We start from the raw sequence: 18072 nt of genomic DNA on the forward strand, positions 1-18072 counted from the left end.
CATTTAACAACTAATATCAATTAACAAGCAGAACAGGGCAAAGCTTAACATGAAAAGCTAAAACTTATGAACTTGTTCATAACAATCATCACTTCGTAGTTTACACGTGCCCTCCACACCTCCCCCACAGGATGACCAGACACATTCTCTGGTGCTGCACTACAGCTGCAGAGGTGTTGAGCAGCCTGTAATTACAATTTGGGTTAAAAATGTTGTAGGCAGTGGCCTGTAATCGGGATGCACACAAGAGGTGTCCAGCTGCCATTAAAAACAAACTCCCCACCCTCCTGTGCCAGCCTGGGACTGAGGGGATGATGCGAGGTGAGGAAGGGGACTGGGGCAGCAGGAATCCACCCAGGTGGGAAGAGTGACTGAAAAGCTGCTCGGTACAAAATGACCTGGTGGAAAAGGACCTGGAAGTGCTGGTTGACAGCAGCTGAACGTGAGCTGGTGTGTGCCCAGGTGGGCAATGATGTCGGTGGTATCCCGGCCTTGTGTGCCAGCACTGGTGTGGCCAGCAGGACCAGGACAGTGACTGTCCCTCTGTGCACTGGGGAGGCCACACCTCCAGTGCTGTGTCCAGTTCTGGGCCCATCAATTTAGGAAGGACATTGAGGTGCTGGAGCATGTCCAGATACCGGACACAAAGCCGGGGAAGGGGCTGGAGCGCAAGTCTGATGAGGAGCAGCTGGGGGTGTTTCGCCTGGAGAAACAGGGGTGTGACCTTATCACTCTACAGCCACCTGGTGAGCGGTCACAGGTTGGACTCGATGATCTCAGAGATCTTTTCCAGCATACTTGACGGTGATTTTATGTAGGGACTCGCAGCCGGAGCCTCAGCGTGCCTGGGTGTCCCCGAGCCCGCTGTCCGCCCACGGGGGAACGAGAGAGCCAGCGGGGCCGGGGGAGCTGCCCCGGCAGCGAGCGCGTCCCTGTCAGGGGCCTGGATTGCAGGGACATGTGGGGAGCTGTAGGAGCTGTAGGCTGTTCCCGAGCTGTAGGAGCTGTAGTCCCGGCTGTGGGCGGTTCGGCAGCTGTAGGGAGCTGTAGTCCGGGCTGCAGGAGGTGCCGGAGCTGTAGGGAGCTGTAGTCCCGGCTGTGGGCGGTTCGGCAGCTGTAGGGAGCTGTAGTCCCGGCTGTGGGCGGTTCGGCAGCTGTAGGGAGCTGTAGTCCCAGCTGCAGGAGGTGCCGGAGCTGTAGTCCCGGCTGTGGGCTGTCCCGATGCCGTAGGGAGCTGTAGTCCCGGCTGTGGGCGGTTCCCGGAGCTGTAGTCCCGGCTGTGGGCGGTTCCCGGAGCTGTAGTCCCGGCTGTGGGCGGTTCCCGGAGCTGTAGTCCCGGCTGTGGGCGGTTCGGGAGCTGTAGTCCCGCCTGCAGGCAGTTCCCGAGCTGTAGGGAGCTGTAGGGAGCTGTAGTCCCGGCTGTGGGCTGTCCCGGTGCTGTAGGGAGCTGTAGTCCCGGCTGTGGGCGGTTCCCGGAGCTGTAGTCCCGGCTGTGGGCGGTTCCCGGAGCTGTAGTCCCGCCTGCAGGCAGTTCCCGAGCTGTAGGGAGCTGTAGTCCCGGCAGCCGCCGCCTACAGCTCCCGGCGGGCCGTGCCCGCGCTGCCGCGGGGACGGGCTGAGATGGCGACGGCGCGGCTGAGCGGCACCGAGAACCGTCTGGTGTCGCTGCCCCTGTCGCGGATCCGCGTCATCATGAAGAGCTCCCCGGAGGTCTCCAGCATCAACCAGGACGCGCTGTTCCTCACCGCCAAGGCCACGGTACCGGCTCGCCCTGCCCTGCCCTGCCCTCGGGCCCCCCGTGCTTCCCTTCCCCGGCTGAGGGGCCTCAGCCTGCGGAGCGTCCGCGGCCGGGCCGGGCTCCGCTTCCTTCTCTGTCCGCGTCCCGACACTGAGCTGAGCTTAAAGCTGCCCCGAGTATAGAATCGTAGAATGGTTTGTGTTGGAAGGAACCTTAAAATTCCATTCTCCCAAGGTTGCTCCAAGCCCCGTCCAGCCTGGCCTTGGACACTTCCAGGGATGGGGCGGCCCCAACTTCCCTGGGCAGCCTGTGCCAGGGCCTCAGCACCCTCACAGGAAAGAATTTGAAGCCATTCAAATATCAGTTTGAAGCCATTCCCCCCTTATCCTGTCACTACATGTAAATACACTGTAAATAGTCTGTCTTTGTCTTTCCTATAGACTTCCTATAGGTACAAAAAATTAATGAGTTTCTGCACTGAGTGCCCAGTGTATGTGCCCAGTTAAATATGGTGCTCCTGCCTTTAGATGGGGATCAGTGATACGTGAGAATTCTTAGTCTGACTACTCAGTTTTGTTTTAATTTTTTAGGAGCTTTTTGTTCAGTATTTGGCTACATACTCCTACAAACACGGCAGAGGGAAGGAGAAGAATGCTCTGACTTACACTGACCTGTCTCATACAGCAGAAGAGTGTGAGACCTTTCAGTTCCTTGCAGGTATTGGTAATACCAGGGTACATCCAGTGCCTCATTTGGAAAATGAAATCTTACCTTTAATGCTCTGTTTTGTGAAGAGCCAGTTCTTCTACTGGTCCTTGATCTCCTGCTTAGCATTCAGCTGAAACTCATAAACTACGTCCCTACAAACGTTTCTTTGTGAATGGGGGTTTTTCTGCTGCATCTAAATCATGCAGTTATACTGTATACAGTTCTCAGGACACTGCCTTAAGCATTTCTTAAATTCCAGTGGTTCAATCTGAAAGCTTTCAGCCTGTGAAAAAAGATCATTGCACATTTTTAGGTGAGAAGTTATGTGGACCAAAAATGACTCATAGGAATCTGTAAGTTTTGAGAAAAAGAGCCCCATCATATGGTCCATCTATGCTTGTAGATACACACACATTTTTACTGATACTTGGATTTTATGTTAATGGCTTGTTGGATCTAAGGCAGTTGAGAGTTGAGTCTGTTTTATATCAAATAATTTACATCAGCAGACAGTAAAAGTTGCCAGTAATTAGTCATGAAATAGAGTCCTTATCTTTGGCTACTTGTACCATAAGTGGGTAACTCCCTCCTGCTCTTACAGCTGTGTGTGGGTCAGGCTGACTTACCTGGTTATTCACCCAAGGTTTGTTAAAAATATTAATATTTCTTTCTGCCTTAATTTTGTTAGTGGTTTGGATGTAACAGTATAAATGAGGCAATACAAGTATTCAGACTGACTATAAAAGCCATAATTCTGCCTTTCAGATATCTTGCCAAAGAAGATCCTAGCTAGCAAATACCTGAAAATGCTTGAAAAGGAGAAGCGAGATGGAGAAGTGAGGGAAGACGATGATGAGGGTGAGGAGGAAGAGGATGAAGACGAAGCTGTTGGTGACAGTGTTGGATCTTAAGGCCAATGGAGAATTGTTTCACAGTTGTTCCATTTTCTATTGTATAAAGGATGTTATTTTTGTGACTGAGAATCCAGATGCTGGATATATTTATACACTGAGCCATCTGCTTTTGCTTTAAGACATTTAGAAATTGAACTTTATACTTGTTGGAGAATGGAATTCTTCCCTCAGAAACACGGTGGGGTAGGAAGAGACAGTGCAAACCTGACAGCAGAGCTTGGTCAGATAATTTGAAATGACTTTGTCAGACAATCATTACCAAAATTTAGTATTTCTTTCAGGCAGCTTTCAGTTCAAAAGCTCCAACAGTGGACCAAGTCCATTTAAAAAGTCTGTAAAAACAGCCATGTGGGCACCCAGATGGGAAAGGAAGAGATCCATCCCAAGAGCTAATGTGGTTCTGCAGCTGTGGTGGTAAATGGGGTAGAAAATTATGGAAATCTAGAACCCTGTTCTTGAATGAACTCAGGCAGTTTCCCTTGCCAAAAAGCACATTGAAGTCTGTTAATTCTGGGTTCCTGAGAATGAGCAGCTCCTTTACCAAGTGAGTGACAGAGATGGATTTTTCATTTGGTTTTGGTTTGGTTTTTTCTTTTCTTTTTTTACTACAGAAATGGCAACCGTCCCATGTAGAACTTCAGATGCAATTTTTTTAAAATAAACATTTTGTATGAAAACTGACAGTGGATGCAGAAACTTCCTGTACTTCTTTGCAGTTCAGTCACTCCTGTGGTCAGTGTGGCAGTGTTTGTCATTGTCATGGTCAGTCTGAGAGAGAGAAGTGACTGAGGTCTGTCCCCAGGGGTGAAAAATGCCCCAGGTAAGCACGGGAATGCTAACAGGTAATAACCTCCCACTCCAAATCTGGGCAGCAGATCAACCAGGAATTTGTCTCGGGCAACACCCTAACTTGGAGGGCATGGTAAAGTTACCAGAACTGAACAGCTGAACAGCTTCTCTTGGGTTAAAGGCACAACCACACTCAACTTGTCTGAAAGCACAGCAGCAAATATCCACAATCCAGCACATTCCATATTCTAGGAAAGCCAAATGGAGCTTAGGCAGATAGGATCAGGTACTGAGCCACACCAGAAATGTTCCTGCTGTTTTAACAGATCAGAGGATGTTGCACTGTAAAACATTTTCTTGAAGTTGCTGTAAATGAAAACTGTGCTGTACCAGGAATGCTGCAGTGAGTGCTGAGTGGGGCTGGATCCCTGGGGAAATTCCCAAGGGGTACAGGCGGAACTAAACAACTAAACCATTGTTCCAAGAGTTGGTTTGTGCTTTTTTTTTTTTTTTTAATATTATTAAAAATGCATGGAGATGTGTGGGAAACTTGAATGTGGAATGCTGTTTAGGGGGATGGGGTGCCAGTTTTTTGGGAAAGAAAAAATGATCCAGCAGTACAAAATTGCACAGTGATTCTGTAGCAGGAACAGGGATGAGGGCGACAAGCAAATACCTGAACCATGGATGGGTCACAACCCAAAATTTGAACCACTTAATTTGACAGTAAATTATATAATCTTCCCTCTGCTCATACCTGTTTTGCCCATGGCAGCAACTGCTCAGTGACCTCCCTGTCTGTACCTCAACCCTTCAACTTTAAAATCCCATTTTCTCCTTCTGTCCAAAGTGCATCATTTAACAGGAACTTCCTCAAAAGTGACCAAAGGACCTGACCTGTTTAAGGTGTTGTGGAATTTTAGGCAGTGGAACAGGCCTGAGGACACTTACCAGGATTAATTATTACAGACATGTTTGTATCTTTTTTTCCCCCACTACACCACCAGCTTGTGAGGCCCTTCCCCACTCCAGCAAATGCTGCTCAAAGGACACGAAGTTTCCTAAACTTGCCAAAATGACAAAAGAACTGTGGTTACTAAGTATAAATCACCACATTTCATCCCTCTTAGAAGTTTCCTGTGGGATGATAAACACACTCTGTGAATTCCAGAGCCCAGAAGAATGTGCACACCCTTCTGGATTCATTCAGCCAGAATCCTCCATGGGGACTTCAGAGCTGCCAAAATTTGCCCCAGCCCTCTCCCAGGCCCTGCATCTGCCAAAGCTTGTTGCCATCAAACCAGTGAAGGGTTATTTGTTTTCCCCAAGAGCTGACACAGAGCAAAACCTCATGCAATTCCAAGTGGTGGTTCAAAAAACAAGGAGAAAAAATAAAGGGAAGAGACAGCTCTGACAGTATTTCATATTACTGATTAAAACCCGTCTGTGTTTGCAGGGTTGGGCTCCCAAAGGAAGCTCCTTGGCATCCTTGCCATTCTGTTGGATGTTTTGTAGTCACCACCAGGTGCTACATTTTCTTCATTTAAAAATTGATCACTGTAGGGATGCACTCAGTAAGAAGGAAAATAAAAAAAAAAAAGGCATTTCAGGCATGTGGTTTCCTAAATGTTCATCTTCCAAAAACAATTCCAGGATTACAACTTGTAAGCAGTTCAAGCAGCAGGGATTGTCTCTAGCACAAGGAAACATCCAAACCTAAACAAGGGCAGAAATGCAAAGGAGGGAAAAGGATTTTGGCAGAATCTCACAATGCACAAGCAACTGCAGAAAATGGCCAAATATTAAACGAAAAGACAACAATATCTTGTAAAGATGAGGAATTTTATTTTATTGACATACTATGAGGCAAAACAAAATCGACACCATACAAAATAACTTTATAAAATATCATTCACATCATTATTTTGTCAGGAATTACAGCATTCTGAGCTTGTTACAAGTCTTATGTTTTGAGGTGAAAAACACTATGCTAAATCTTTAGTATTAGTTGTATATATACAGTAAGAAACCAGAACAGAACCTGTTAGGTTTTTCATGAGTTTATTGCAAAAGTAGTGCAAACTATTTTTACCTTGCAAGCTGTAAAACAAACTTGGAAAAGGACCCATCTAAGCTTAAAAACATGACAATAAATGCTCAATTTCACAGCCTTTGAAGCTTCCTTCAACAGTTCTCAACAAAAATTCCCCATCTCTGCACATTTTTAGATTTTCACTGACTCGGAAATGAAGGAGTCGAGGGTGGATGGGCAGGAGGGAGCAGGAGAGCCCTGCTCCAACGTGGGGCACTGCTCTCACCCATGAATTTGGGGAATCACCCCCAGAACACCAACCAATGGGGCAGGTTTGGTCACTGTGTGCCCCCATCAATCAACTGCCCCTTTCCACACTCATATTTGAGAAAAGAGTCAAGAAAGCAGAACGAGCCAAAGAAAAAAAAAAAAACAACAAACCATAATTAAGAATTAGGAACATGTATTGTCTGTTTTAGGAATATAGTATCCTTTTCCTCCTTTTCCTTAAGTCCATAAAGCAAATTTCCATGGTCCCCCTCCCCGTGTGTGCAGGGCACATCCCATCCCAAAGTCCTGCAGGATCCCAAGGCAGGATACTACATTCTGTGAGATCCAGAGAAAACAACGGCCTAAAACGCTATCAGGGTCCCCCAAAGCAAACAGGTACTAAGTATTCTCCTAAAAAACCAGAAAAGCAAACAAATGCTACATGAAAAATGTTAAAGAAACAAAATGCAGCATATTCAGGCTCTTTTTTTTTTAATCTTGAGGTACCTATATAAATATTACCTTCTGCCCAAAGTACGATTGGTTTTGTTAAAAAACTAAAGTCCTTATCTCGAGCCAATTGCAGGGCAAACATTATTACTGAGAAAGTGCAACCATGCTGATCATTTATCTGCAGCATATTAAAGGATGATTAGGCTTTAGAAAATATAGCTTAAGTCTAGACCTGATGGAGCAGTTTTATAAAAACACTGAACAGAGGCATTTTCCTTTTGTTTGAGTCTCTCTGCAATAGAAAGCCTTAGGAAACAGCTTGGAAGTCCTGCCATGATGGAATGTCAGCACTTTTACAATCCCATATATAGATTTATTTTTTTTTTCTTTTAATATTTAAACTAAATACAATTTTACAGCAAAGATTCCCCCTCTGTAGTAGGTACTGGTAAAAAGTGGATTTTTAAAAAATTTTTTAAACTTCAAAAAATGATAGCGTATCACAACTTAAAATTCTGTTTGAGTAAAAAAGGTTCACATAGTAGAAAAAACTTACACATGGTTGTAAACTGTTACATACAAAACTGTGGAAAGGTCAATGATGTTTTATTCCCTCACCCTTACACGTGCACCCCTTCATTTTATATTTTTATAAATATACACACACACACAAAGTTGTGTGTTATGTGCATATATAGAGACACAGAGATGTAGAGATTTGGGGTCAGGATTAAACATTTCCAAAACCTTTATTGGGTATTTCTCTTTGCCTAGGTAAGCTGTGATACTTTATTTTCAAATTGCTGTAGCGAAAAATATTTTCAAATTCAGTTTTTTGTGGCGCAGTTAAAAACCATTTGTTGTTTTTAATCAGGAAGTTTTGATTGTTGTGCACTGGGGGAAAAAAACACAAAGGCACAAAGAATAGAACTCAAATCCAAGATTGTTGTCTCAGAACAAGAAACCCGAGGGCTTGGGCCGTGGATAGGGTCGGTTTGGTCGCCTTTGCCAAATCTCCTTGACAATTTGAGTCATTAGCACCCAACTGGTAACATGAGGTAGATCCAAATTGGAAAAAAAAATAAAATAAAAGCAAGCTGGGTCCCCAACACTTTTTTATTTTTGCCTCTATTTAAAATGTTTTAAGGATCCTATGTCAGTCATAAGAAGTGGAAGCGATGGCACCTACCCGAAGCAAGCGTGGAATTCAAGAATGGCTTTTTTTGGGATGTAAAATTTGAAGTGTTAAATCACAATCCTCCTTCAGGCAGAGATTTGCTGGCAGGGGGAGGGAAAGAGAATATGTCTGACAACAAAAAGCTGGGATTTGGGAACGCCTGTGTGGGGTCTGCTGCCAGAGGAATGCCCAAGAGCCCCTGACACCCAAAGAGGCATCACAGTACAGACAGCTACAGGTGTCCCTTGTTCCTCAGGTCAGGAGACTGCCTCCACTACCACTGAAGCTCTACAGGAACATCCTCCTGTCACCAAACAGTATTTCTGCATACTCTGAGAGAGGAATCTGACGCATTTATCATTTAGTTAAGGCTTAGTTTAAAGTGGCGTGGCCACACAGCATCACACAAGTGCTCACCTACGGCAGCGAGAGAAGCAATGGATTAATTGCTGTTAATTAATTAATTAACACCCCCTGTGACCCCCCCAGCTCTGCCAAGTGATGCCTCCAACCTCCATGGGAAACCCTGCAGTGCCAGGGGTGCCCTTCAGAGTCAGCTGAGCGTCATTCTGGGCCTGCTTTTGCATTACAAGTGCTACTCTCACCCAGCCAGCACCAATCATTTCTATACTGCAAGCACGAGACAGTTCCAACAGAGATGCAACACACACACAAAACTACTCAACATACATTTAGTACCACTTGGAACAACCTTAACATCATATCTTTTTTTATCAACCCTCCCCCCCCAAAAAAATAAAAACAAACAAAAAACCCAACAACTTTATATGGTCAGGGAAACATTTTGTTTGGAGGGAGCATTTACAATATGAAGCTTCTGGATTGATTTTTGGGTCTTTTTTCAGTTATTTTATAAAAAAATATTTTTTAAAAAAAAATTGAAACTATTAAAACAGAAGACTAAAACCTTAACATATAAAGTCAGTTAATTTTGCAATGTACCAAAATTAAAGAAAAAAAAAAAAGATTTAATCAATACATTCTGTTTTCCATCTCACCCTCCCAAGATCCAGCCAACCACTCTGCTGCACAGAAATCAGAGGCTGGATCTTTATTTATGAACTGCCCTAAATGTTGAAATCTTTATGATTGTACAACTAACAAAATACTGCAAAAGCCAGGGAAATTGTGCTTGTTATTTCCAGCCCAATACTGTCTTTGTATCTTTTACAGACAGCCCATACACTGTCCCTTGTCCTGTCACTCACACAAAAATGGGACACACACAGATCTAGAAAATCTACTGAACTTTACCAACAAATTACAGAAAGGAAGTGGTAACATGGTAACACTCTTCAGGATAGCACAGAACTTTGCCTGATGTAATTCCTCATTGCACCTCATTGAAAACTTGATTTTCCAAGATAAATCTGAAGCTTACTCCTTAATGGGTTTTGATGGTTTAGTTGGGTTTTTTCCTCTTATTTTCTTTACTATGCAATTATGAAGTTGTCATTTGTAAATGAGATGAGCAATTGAAGGGCTCAGTTGTTAAGTTTCACAAGAAAATATATCAGGAATGACAAAATTTGGGTGAAATCCTAATTTTTTAATAGCATAGAAACAGTGCTATAAAACAATGAGGGTTGAGCACCTCACAGCTGATGCAGAACTAACTTTGGTGAAATCTCAAAACAAAATTCACTGCATGTCATGTTGGCACACGAGAGGTCTGACCCAACCCACAGCAGCTGAGGTTTTGGGGTGATCATAAAAGCCAGACAGGATCTGCTTTGAGTCAAGTACATGTCAGGCAAAAATGTGCAATTTCACAAAAACCAGCAGGAGTGAAGCTTCCTCTATTCATGGCTTTAAAACCTGGAAAAGCTGATAAATACAGAAAAGAGTCCACATTCTATTTTTTTTTTTTCTGACAGGAAATCTAACCTAACAAAGCAAACACAAACAGCACCAGCCAGGGGATTAGAGACTCCCAAGCTTGCCTGCTGACCTGTTCACCATTCATGCTGGCCAAGCACACTCAAAAAACCCCCACACAAAATGACCACAAAAGTTTAAATTTGTATTTTGGGGACAACTCCTAGGCTTGCCCCCAGGTCAGACAGCATCTGCAATCCCTGCTGATGAGCAGAGAGCAGCTGTTCCAGCAGGTGGTTTAGTTGTGCTTAAAGAAGGGAGGAAAAAAATAACAAATTTCAAGTCCTTGGCTCAACAGCACATCCAAAATGTGGGGAAAAAATACAACTAAAACCTGTGCACTCTTGAGAACCCTGTGGGAAGGACTGATACAGAACTTTGATACAGAACTGCCATGCAGCCCAAGGCTCTTCAAACCACACAGGGAGGTTGGCTGGTGGCAGAGCAGCCACAGGCAGGTTTACAATGGATCTCCTGAGGCAGCACATGGACAAATCCAAAGAAAAGGCTTTTTGGGGGAATATTTAGGTGGGAAGAAGGAGCAGCCACAGCCTGCATCTGGTGCTTGGGTTTGTAGTGCTGCCACATGCAGAACTCCCACAATTAACTCCTGGGGCACCCAGTGTTTCTGTTCTCTAGGGCATGAGCAGCACAGAGCTCCTTCACTCCTTAAACTTCCCCATGATCCCAGCTCTGCCTTGTCTGGAAAACACAAAACTCTGCTCCCATCACTGACAGACGAGCTGTTCAGCATCTCTGCACAGTGCAAGCCCTGCCAGCAATAGTGTTCATGATCTGCAGTGCACAATGTAGTGAAACATCTTCCCCAAAGCAGCCATTTACCCTGTACTTTACACTTTGGGGGGGCTTTGTTAAATCATGACTGAGAACTGAACCATACTGCCAGGATTTACCCCATTCAGCTATTAATGAGCTGATTTATAATGGTTTATTCAGTCACTTGTAAAATCTGGGTTCCAGAAAGTCAGGACATCAGCAATCCACCTGCCATGGGTGAGCTTCATTAGTGTCTAGACCCAGAAATTAAGAGAAGGAAATTGCAGGGAGCATAAAATGCCAGGAAACTCACTCTGTCAGGCCAAAATCCACAGCAGAAAGCCCAGGTACTCATAAATATAAAACTTTAACACTGCTACAAAACCACACCAGCACACTGTGCTCCAACAGGTACTTCTGTCAGCAGAGTGGTTTGTTCTGAGATGAGGAAGCTTGTTTGGAATAATTGTAAACAAAATTAACAGAGTTTTCTACAGTTTCATTTCAGGTCACTTAAAGCACCCTCAGTCCACATGTCAAGGTTGAGTTTTGGCCAAGGCTTTGCACAGAACTGACACTAAACAGTCCCAAGATGAACATTCTCAAGTTTGGGGTTGTTTTGTGGTGTTTTGGTTTGGGGTTTTCTCCCCCATATTTTAAAGTTTCTAATTTTCAGAGCAGGGAATAAAGCATTTTCATTCTTACAGTCGCATGTCAACTTATCTAAAAAGCACATTTTAAAAATAATTCAATACATATTTTTTGCCTCAGACTCAAAATATATTTCAAGCACCTTCATGTCATTTGCAGAGAAAACTTGACATTTTCTGGCCAACAGGTAAATTACAGAAAATGTTTTCATTTGGAAAACAACAGTATAGAAACTCAAGTGAAGGGACAGGACACAGAAGGAGCTGCTGCTCCGGAGTGACCCTGACCAGAAGCAGATGTGCCAGATGTGCCACTTGTCAGGCTGGTACCCTCTCAATACACAGGGATGCCTCTGGAAGACAGAGGGAAGGCTGAGCAGCCAGCCAGGATCACAGTATGGCACTGCCACTTCCCAGGAAGGAACAGACCAGGACAAATCCAGTCCCTCTGGGAGCATTTTGGCTGCTTAGTGGGAGGTTCACTTCAATTAATTCTTCAGTAAAGGAATACAGGAGGTAGCCTTGAACTGCACTTGCTTTGTAACTAAAGATTCTCTCAAACCCACTTTTGTAGTGATTTGGCCAAGCAATTACATTCAAATTAACACTTCAAAGAAATGACTCTGACAAAGCAACTGAAACACTAAATGGGACTGAACAGATTCTGAGGGTTCTGGAAGCAAAAGACAATTGCTGATGGATGGGACATCCAGAGGTGACACCATTCCCTAACTCAGAGTTGAAACATCCACTGCACTGCCCAATCCCACACCATGCAAGGACAGACAGCAACACATTGCAACTGGATCCCAAATCACTAACTCTGCCACATCCACTGGCTCTGCTTCCACAACACAAGAATCAGACAAGCAAGGAAAACCTGTGAGAGCTACAGATGATAATCCAGATATTGCATTAATGCCATCAGTCATCTAACTGATACCAAAATTGGCATTTGAACCTTGCACAGACAGTGAGCACAGTGAGAGCTGATAAATTGCATCTCTGTGGTCTGGCAGAAATATGCACAGAGAAGGAAGAAATGTGTCATAAATTCAGACAAACCCAAAGTATTTCCACTGTAACACAGCAACTGTGTCCTTCCTGGACTGATACCATAATGCACACAAAGGGTAACAGCATTGAATACCAAAGCTCCTATCTCAACACTGGAAATACATGGCAGTATTCTGGAAAATACAACTAGGAATGGTATCCCCAGCATTTCAGTATTTGCTGTACAGAGCACTATTTACAGTATTTTCAAACAGCTACAGCAGATGCAAAAAAAAAAAAAAAAAATTCTTACAGTAAAAAGGGAGTTTAAAAAAACCCAAAAATCAGTGCAATGACCTTCTACTTGAAGTTTTCCTTAAGAAAGATGGCATCTGTGCATCAAGAAGCATGTTACCAAATGGAATATAAAAGTACAAAACAAAGGACTGCCCTGCATTAGGAATGGGGAAAGCCACACAGAGAGAGATGTTATGGCAGGAGAAGAGTATTAAAAAACAGGAAAACAAGTGAGTTTAATTACACTGGTCTCAAGTGTGAAAATAACTGAGAACTCTTCTTACATTCATTAAGTTAATGTGTAAAAGATGTCTTAAAAAAAAAAGTCCCTTATGGGTTATTTATGCAACCAGTGAAGCTTATTTGACTGAGTCTGCTGTTTAATCAAAAGCCTTTGGCCACATACATGAACTACTTCAGTCAGAAAGAAAAACTTAGAAGCATCTTAGAAACTTCAATCTTAAAAAAAAACCCCAAAAAACTAAACTCTTCACACCTACTCTCCAGAAGTTTTAATTTGAAAATCCTTGTGGGAAAAATTCTTGCCTTATGTTACAAAAATGATTCAACAAGAACAAGACTCTGTTACAACAGACAAAGGCTGCAGGAGTTCTTGAGAGAGGCAGAATTAACGCCAAACCTTTCCAACCTTTTTGCTTTTACAATCAGGGAACGCTGCCTGGGGGCCTGGATGGAGATCAATGGTATTTGTTACCTGACAGATCAAGAAACAAGGGAATTCCTGTGCCAAAGCCTCTGGAACATGGAAGATCATTGATTGTAATTCACAAAAGTCAAATATTCTAAAGCAAACCAAGCCAAAATAAGGAGCTCTAATAAAACAAGTGATCTCTGTACATCAGTGCATTCACACACACACAAGTGTTAAATTGCATAGGGCTGTCTTAAATGCCACATAAAGGCAGAGAGAGACAAATCCACCTCCTTCCAGCATTTCCCATCAGGACATTTACTGCTAAGGATCAACTCAGTTGTTTCCTAGGTGCTGGAACAGATGGAGTGGACTCATTACTCTGTTCAGCCACTGGAGCAGAGATTTCCACCACCAAGCAAACCTCATTATTGCATTAGATTTTGCACATCAGGGAAAAAAGGACAAACTTTAAAGTATTTCATGTCTTCTGATAGTACTTGTCACCTCCCAGAGGAACATTTCACACTTGCTGATGCTGTTTTTTGGGGGTGTGCAGCAGGACCCCTTTGCATGGGCTGGAAAATGCCCCAAGTGCCTGAGAGTGGCACAAATTTGGTTACAGCTGACCTGACCTGCACAGTGACCCAGAGACTCAGAGCTGTGACCTCAGCTGGCACTTCTCCACCAGCAACCTGGGGGAGACTGAGACTTATTAAGCTTTGTGTTGCCCTGAGATGTTGCTGTTCTACACCAGACATGTGGGAGGTACAGAATCAAAAATAATACTAGGATTTTAGGTGTTAGTGGCAGGTTCTTTTTGGGATAGGAGATATTCTTGAATATGCAATTTATATCACAACTATTCCCAGAAAGAGAGGTGCTGGACTGCCAGCATGCTGTACTTTACAAAGTATATACCTAATCTGTTGGGTTTTTTTTTAAATGCTTTAAATTATTCACTAATTCACTGCTGGTGGAGAGGAAAAAGAGGGAGACACAAGGCATAAAGGATTAGCAGTATTAGAGGCTTAGAAAGATCTGTAAAAGGTAAAAATGTCCTGAAATGCACATAAACATCCCAAGTTCTTCACACTTAGGGAAGGAAAGCTATGCAGAATTTCTGCTCATTCCAAGAGGATACACAAACAACAACTACTCTCAGATTAAGGGCCTGCCTAAAACTCCTTTTCTCACAAAGGAGACATCTTAAATAGGATGCAGTGCAGTCCCAGGCTGCTTCAGAAATGAGATTTGAGGTCAAGGCAGATCCTGCCCTCCTCACCCCATCTGACCACCTGTACAATTCCATTGTCCCAGATCTGCATGGAAAGAGGGGGATGAATTTCACATCCAAGAGGTCTCTGCATAACAGATAGCAAATAAGTTAAATGATGTCTTAAAATGGATGATCTTTATCCTATTTGATAAGAAGAATTCATATAAAAATAATTCTTATATAAAACTCTGCCAAATGAATATCTTCACTGAAATAGGAAAGCTCTGAAGGAAACACAGAGAAGTGCAACACACCCACCACGGGGAGGATCTGCAGCTTAGGGGTGCTTGAGGGGAGGTAGGTACAACCTCGCTGGCACACAGCAAGACAGACAATGCTACCTAGGATTTGCTTCAAATTTACACAACTCTGAATTTATAGAACTATGACCAAGAAGACACTCTGAGCCAGCAGCCTAATCACCCAATCAGAATAGTACAAATATGATTATTCCATTAACAGGTTCTACATTTCACTTACAAAACACCGACAACCAACACACTGCTACAAGGTAAAGATCTGAACTGGAATTTTGTACCTAGAAGTCTTTATGCAGCAAAGGTTGGGCATTTTCTAGCTTATCCAACATCACCTGGTTGCAGTTGACCTGCTCTGTGGCCCAGAGCTCTGCATGGGTTAAAGCTACTCGCCCATCCCAGTGGCCAGAGGTAAAAGTGTCCAAACAGAGACTGAGCAGCTGCTCGGAGAAAAGGGAAAAGACAAAGCAAAATCCATCAGTGGAAGAGAATGAAGGTTTTCCAACCTGCCTCTCAACATCTTATTTCAGTTATCCCATGGAAAACCAAACAAGATCAAGTCAGCATTAACAACTTTCCTGGGCTTTTTCCGTTTTCTCCTAAACCTGGGCGTGGCATTGTCATTAGTGCAATGGTTTACATGTGTGTTATGGTTTTTATGAATCCAGTGTGCAAACTAACAGAAGCATCTGTCTAACAATTATCAGTTTTAATTAATGCTTCTCCTAAGAGAATGGCAAAACTCTCACATTTCCTACAGATCTCTTATGCATAATGAAGAGGGTTTCACCTCCCTCCCTAAGTAAACTTTCCTAATTTTTATCTTTACTGCATAGATTCTCTGACTTCTGCCTAACTTCCAGCGAGCCACTCTCCTCTAGCAGAGCTCCTGCTTAACACTACTCAACATATAAATAAAATACAATTGTTTTGTGCTTGAATGAATGTAGGATGTTGGTCTTGTGTGCGTCTGAAGCGCAGAGGTAAAACCTGCTGTGCTGTGTGCACAATGGAAAAGCCTTTCTGCAAATCCCAAGCTACAACAGACACTGGCTGCATCTCTCTCCTCTCACCACGTCGATTGCATATTTTTTTTTTTTTTTGCATTTGAAGAGTAATGTCCCCACAAAAAGGATTTTACTTTCTAAGTTCAAAGCATTCTTGATATGTTAACAGAATGAGCACTCCTTAGTAAATAAAAATAAATAATAGCATCTAGTCTATCACATTAATACTGTGAAACATATATAAAATTTACATTAACTCAAACAACAGTGAAAAAGGATTGTACTGTATTTATCACCACAGACCCGTATTCTTTAGAGACTTTGGAAAGTAAGTGTCACAGTCCTGTATGACAAATCCTAAAGTTAGCTGTCAGTATGACTTAAAAAAATCTTTACAAATTTTTTTAAATGGCACATTTTCTTTGCCAATCTAACTGGAGCTACTAAAAGCTTAAGTACAGGTTTATTCTTTTTCTTTTAAATTCATCTTTAGTCTATGAAAAACATTTTAAAATGCAGCACAATAAAAAACATTCAAGAACAAGCTTCAGAAAATACATTTGCCCTCAGACACACAGAAAATAATCTGAGAATAATCTTTGTAAGACAGTTAGAAACCAGAATTATGTCACGCTCTTATTTTGAAAATAAAAATTTTGTAAATGCATCTAGAATAATCAAGGTTTCATAAATACTCAAAAAATGCTATGCTTTCTTTTGTACTAAATGCTGACTCACAGCGTTTTAGCTCATCAAACCTCAGTATGAATTAGATATTTCCAAATTATCGAAAGCAACTCAATGAACAGCTAACTGAATGCGTAGTTTTGTGGGTAGGGTTCTTGGTTTGGTTTTTTGTTTTTCTTCCCTAAGCCCTGAGATTGCAGCTCTTGATTTAATTATAAAATCTGGGTCTGTTTTATACCAAGCAGCTCAGAGATTTTTGGCAAACCACATTTCCGACAACAGTGGGGTTTGGTACAAGAATGCAGTTTGTGATCAAGTCTGAAATTCTGGACGGAAGGCTTCCTTGCAAATGGGAAAGAAAGAAATAAAGATGCATCACTCATTGCTGGCTGTCCCTGGGGTGGGGCATCTGTTGGTCTAAGTGCAGCTGGTCTGGTGTGAATCCAACTCTGCCTTGTCCGGAGCCGCTGAACATTAGAACACGTCAAGCAAAGTACATGGTGCGCAGCGTGTCCTGGTGCACCTGGACTGCCTTGGCAAGTGCTTGGTGATCTCTGCCATTGCTCTGGCCAGAAGTGTGGCTTCCTTCAGCACTGGAACAGAAGGGAGGGGGGGAAAAACAAAAACCAACAGGTTGTGGGGGGAAGAGAAACCCTATTTAATCTGTCTCTCCTTGTACACGTTTCTGTATTGTTAGTGTCTTCTGAGCAGAATGGTCAAGCATTACAGTAATTTCACGATTATAAGATGCACGTGATTATAAGCCGCAGGTCCGGGTGTCGGCAACTGTCTTGGGTTACAATACAGGGTGTGATAAAAGGTATCTATTCTATCACCATCTGTTGAGGGTGGGGGCAGTGATCCTTATCTCTGTGGGAGATATTCTGCTAATGGGCCATCCATTGAAACCAGGCAGGGCATTGTTCTTTATCTTTTCACAACCCATCCTTCCTCCAGCCAGTCATTTTCTGCTCATGGCCATTGAGTCCCACTGTGGGACTGATAAAATTACTGCATCCCACTGGGAGTTGCTCCAGCCAGGGGGAAGAGCCCAACATTTCTTACCAAGATAAAAACAGAGGTTTTGGGACACTAAGGGAGCCCCTTTCTCCACTGGACTCCAGAGGGAAACTGGATTTCTCCACATCACCACTGGAGCTCCAGAGGGAAACTGCACCTTGTACAGGAGCACTGCTCCAACTGAGCCACATCTGTCACTGCAGGAGGATGCAGCCACCATGGAATGGGACTGCTGCCAACACCCTGCCTGACGGGGTGTCAGGTTGTACTCTGACTTTGTCAGGGTTTGGGGTTTATTTCTTTATAGTACTGTATTTCTATTTTAATTTCCCTAGAAAAGAACTGCTATTCCCAATTCCCATATTTTTGCCTGAAAGGCCCTTGATTTCAAAATTATAATAATTGGGAGGGAGGGGTTTGCATTCTCCATTTCAAAGAGAAATTCCTGCCTTTCTCAGCAGACACCTGTC

At 43.2% G+C, this 18072-nt stretch overlaps 2 protein-coding genes across 2 annotated transcripts in view; one reads left to right on the top strand and one right to left on the bottom strand.

Moving 5' to 3' along the window:
- The first annotated feature begins 1572 nt into the window (after positions 1 to 1572).
- Positions 1573 to 4041, top strand: CHRAC1 (chromatin accessibility complex subunit 1). The gene is made up of 3 exons (XM_033063594.2): positions 1573 to 1758; positions 2329 to 2455; positions 3212 to 4041. Exons 1-3 carry the CDS (start codon positions 1621 to 1623, stop codon positions 3355 to 3357), a joined length of 411 nt encoding a protein of 136 aa, XP_032919485.1. The 5' UTR covers positions 1573 to 1620; the 3' UTR covers positions 3358 to 4041.
- Positions 4042 to 8292: 4251 nt separating this feature from the next.
- Positions 8293 to 18072, bottom strand: part of AGO2 (argonaute RISC catalytic component 2) — a 53556-nt gene continuing 43776 nt past the window's right edge. Inside the window, exon 19 of the mRNA XM_033063606.1 lies at positions 8293 to 17175. Coding sequence (XP_032919497.1) covers positions 17067 to 17175 — 109 coding nt within the window. The 3' untranslated portion in view covers positions 8293 to 17066. The remainder of the gene's footprint in view (positions 17176 to 18072) is intronic.

Source organism: Catharus ustulatus, chromosome 1, assembly GCF_009819885.2.
Source record: "Catharus ustulatus isolate bCatUst1 chromosome 1, bCatUst1.pri.v2, whole genome shotgun sequence".
In the NCBI taxonomy this organism is placed as follows: domain Eukaryota; kingdom Metazoa; phylum Chordata; class Aves; order Passeriformes; family Turdidae; genus Catharus; species Catharus ustulatus.

Excerpts from the sequence above, each read along its gene's own strand:
- CHRAC1 (XM_033063594.2), top strand. The coding sequence starts at position 1,621 with ATGGCGACGGCGCGGCTGAGCGGCACCGAGAACCGTCTGGTGTCGCTG. Across the intron at positions 1,759-2,328 it reads TCCTCACCGCCAAGGCCACG|GAGCTTTTTGTTCAGTATTT; the intron begins GTACCGGCTCGC and ends TTAATTTTTTAG. Across the intron at positions 2,456-3,211 it reads GACCTTTCAGTTCCTTGCAG|ATATCTTGCCAAAGAAGATC; the intron begins GTATTGGTAATA and ends TCTGCCTTTCAG.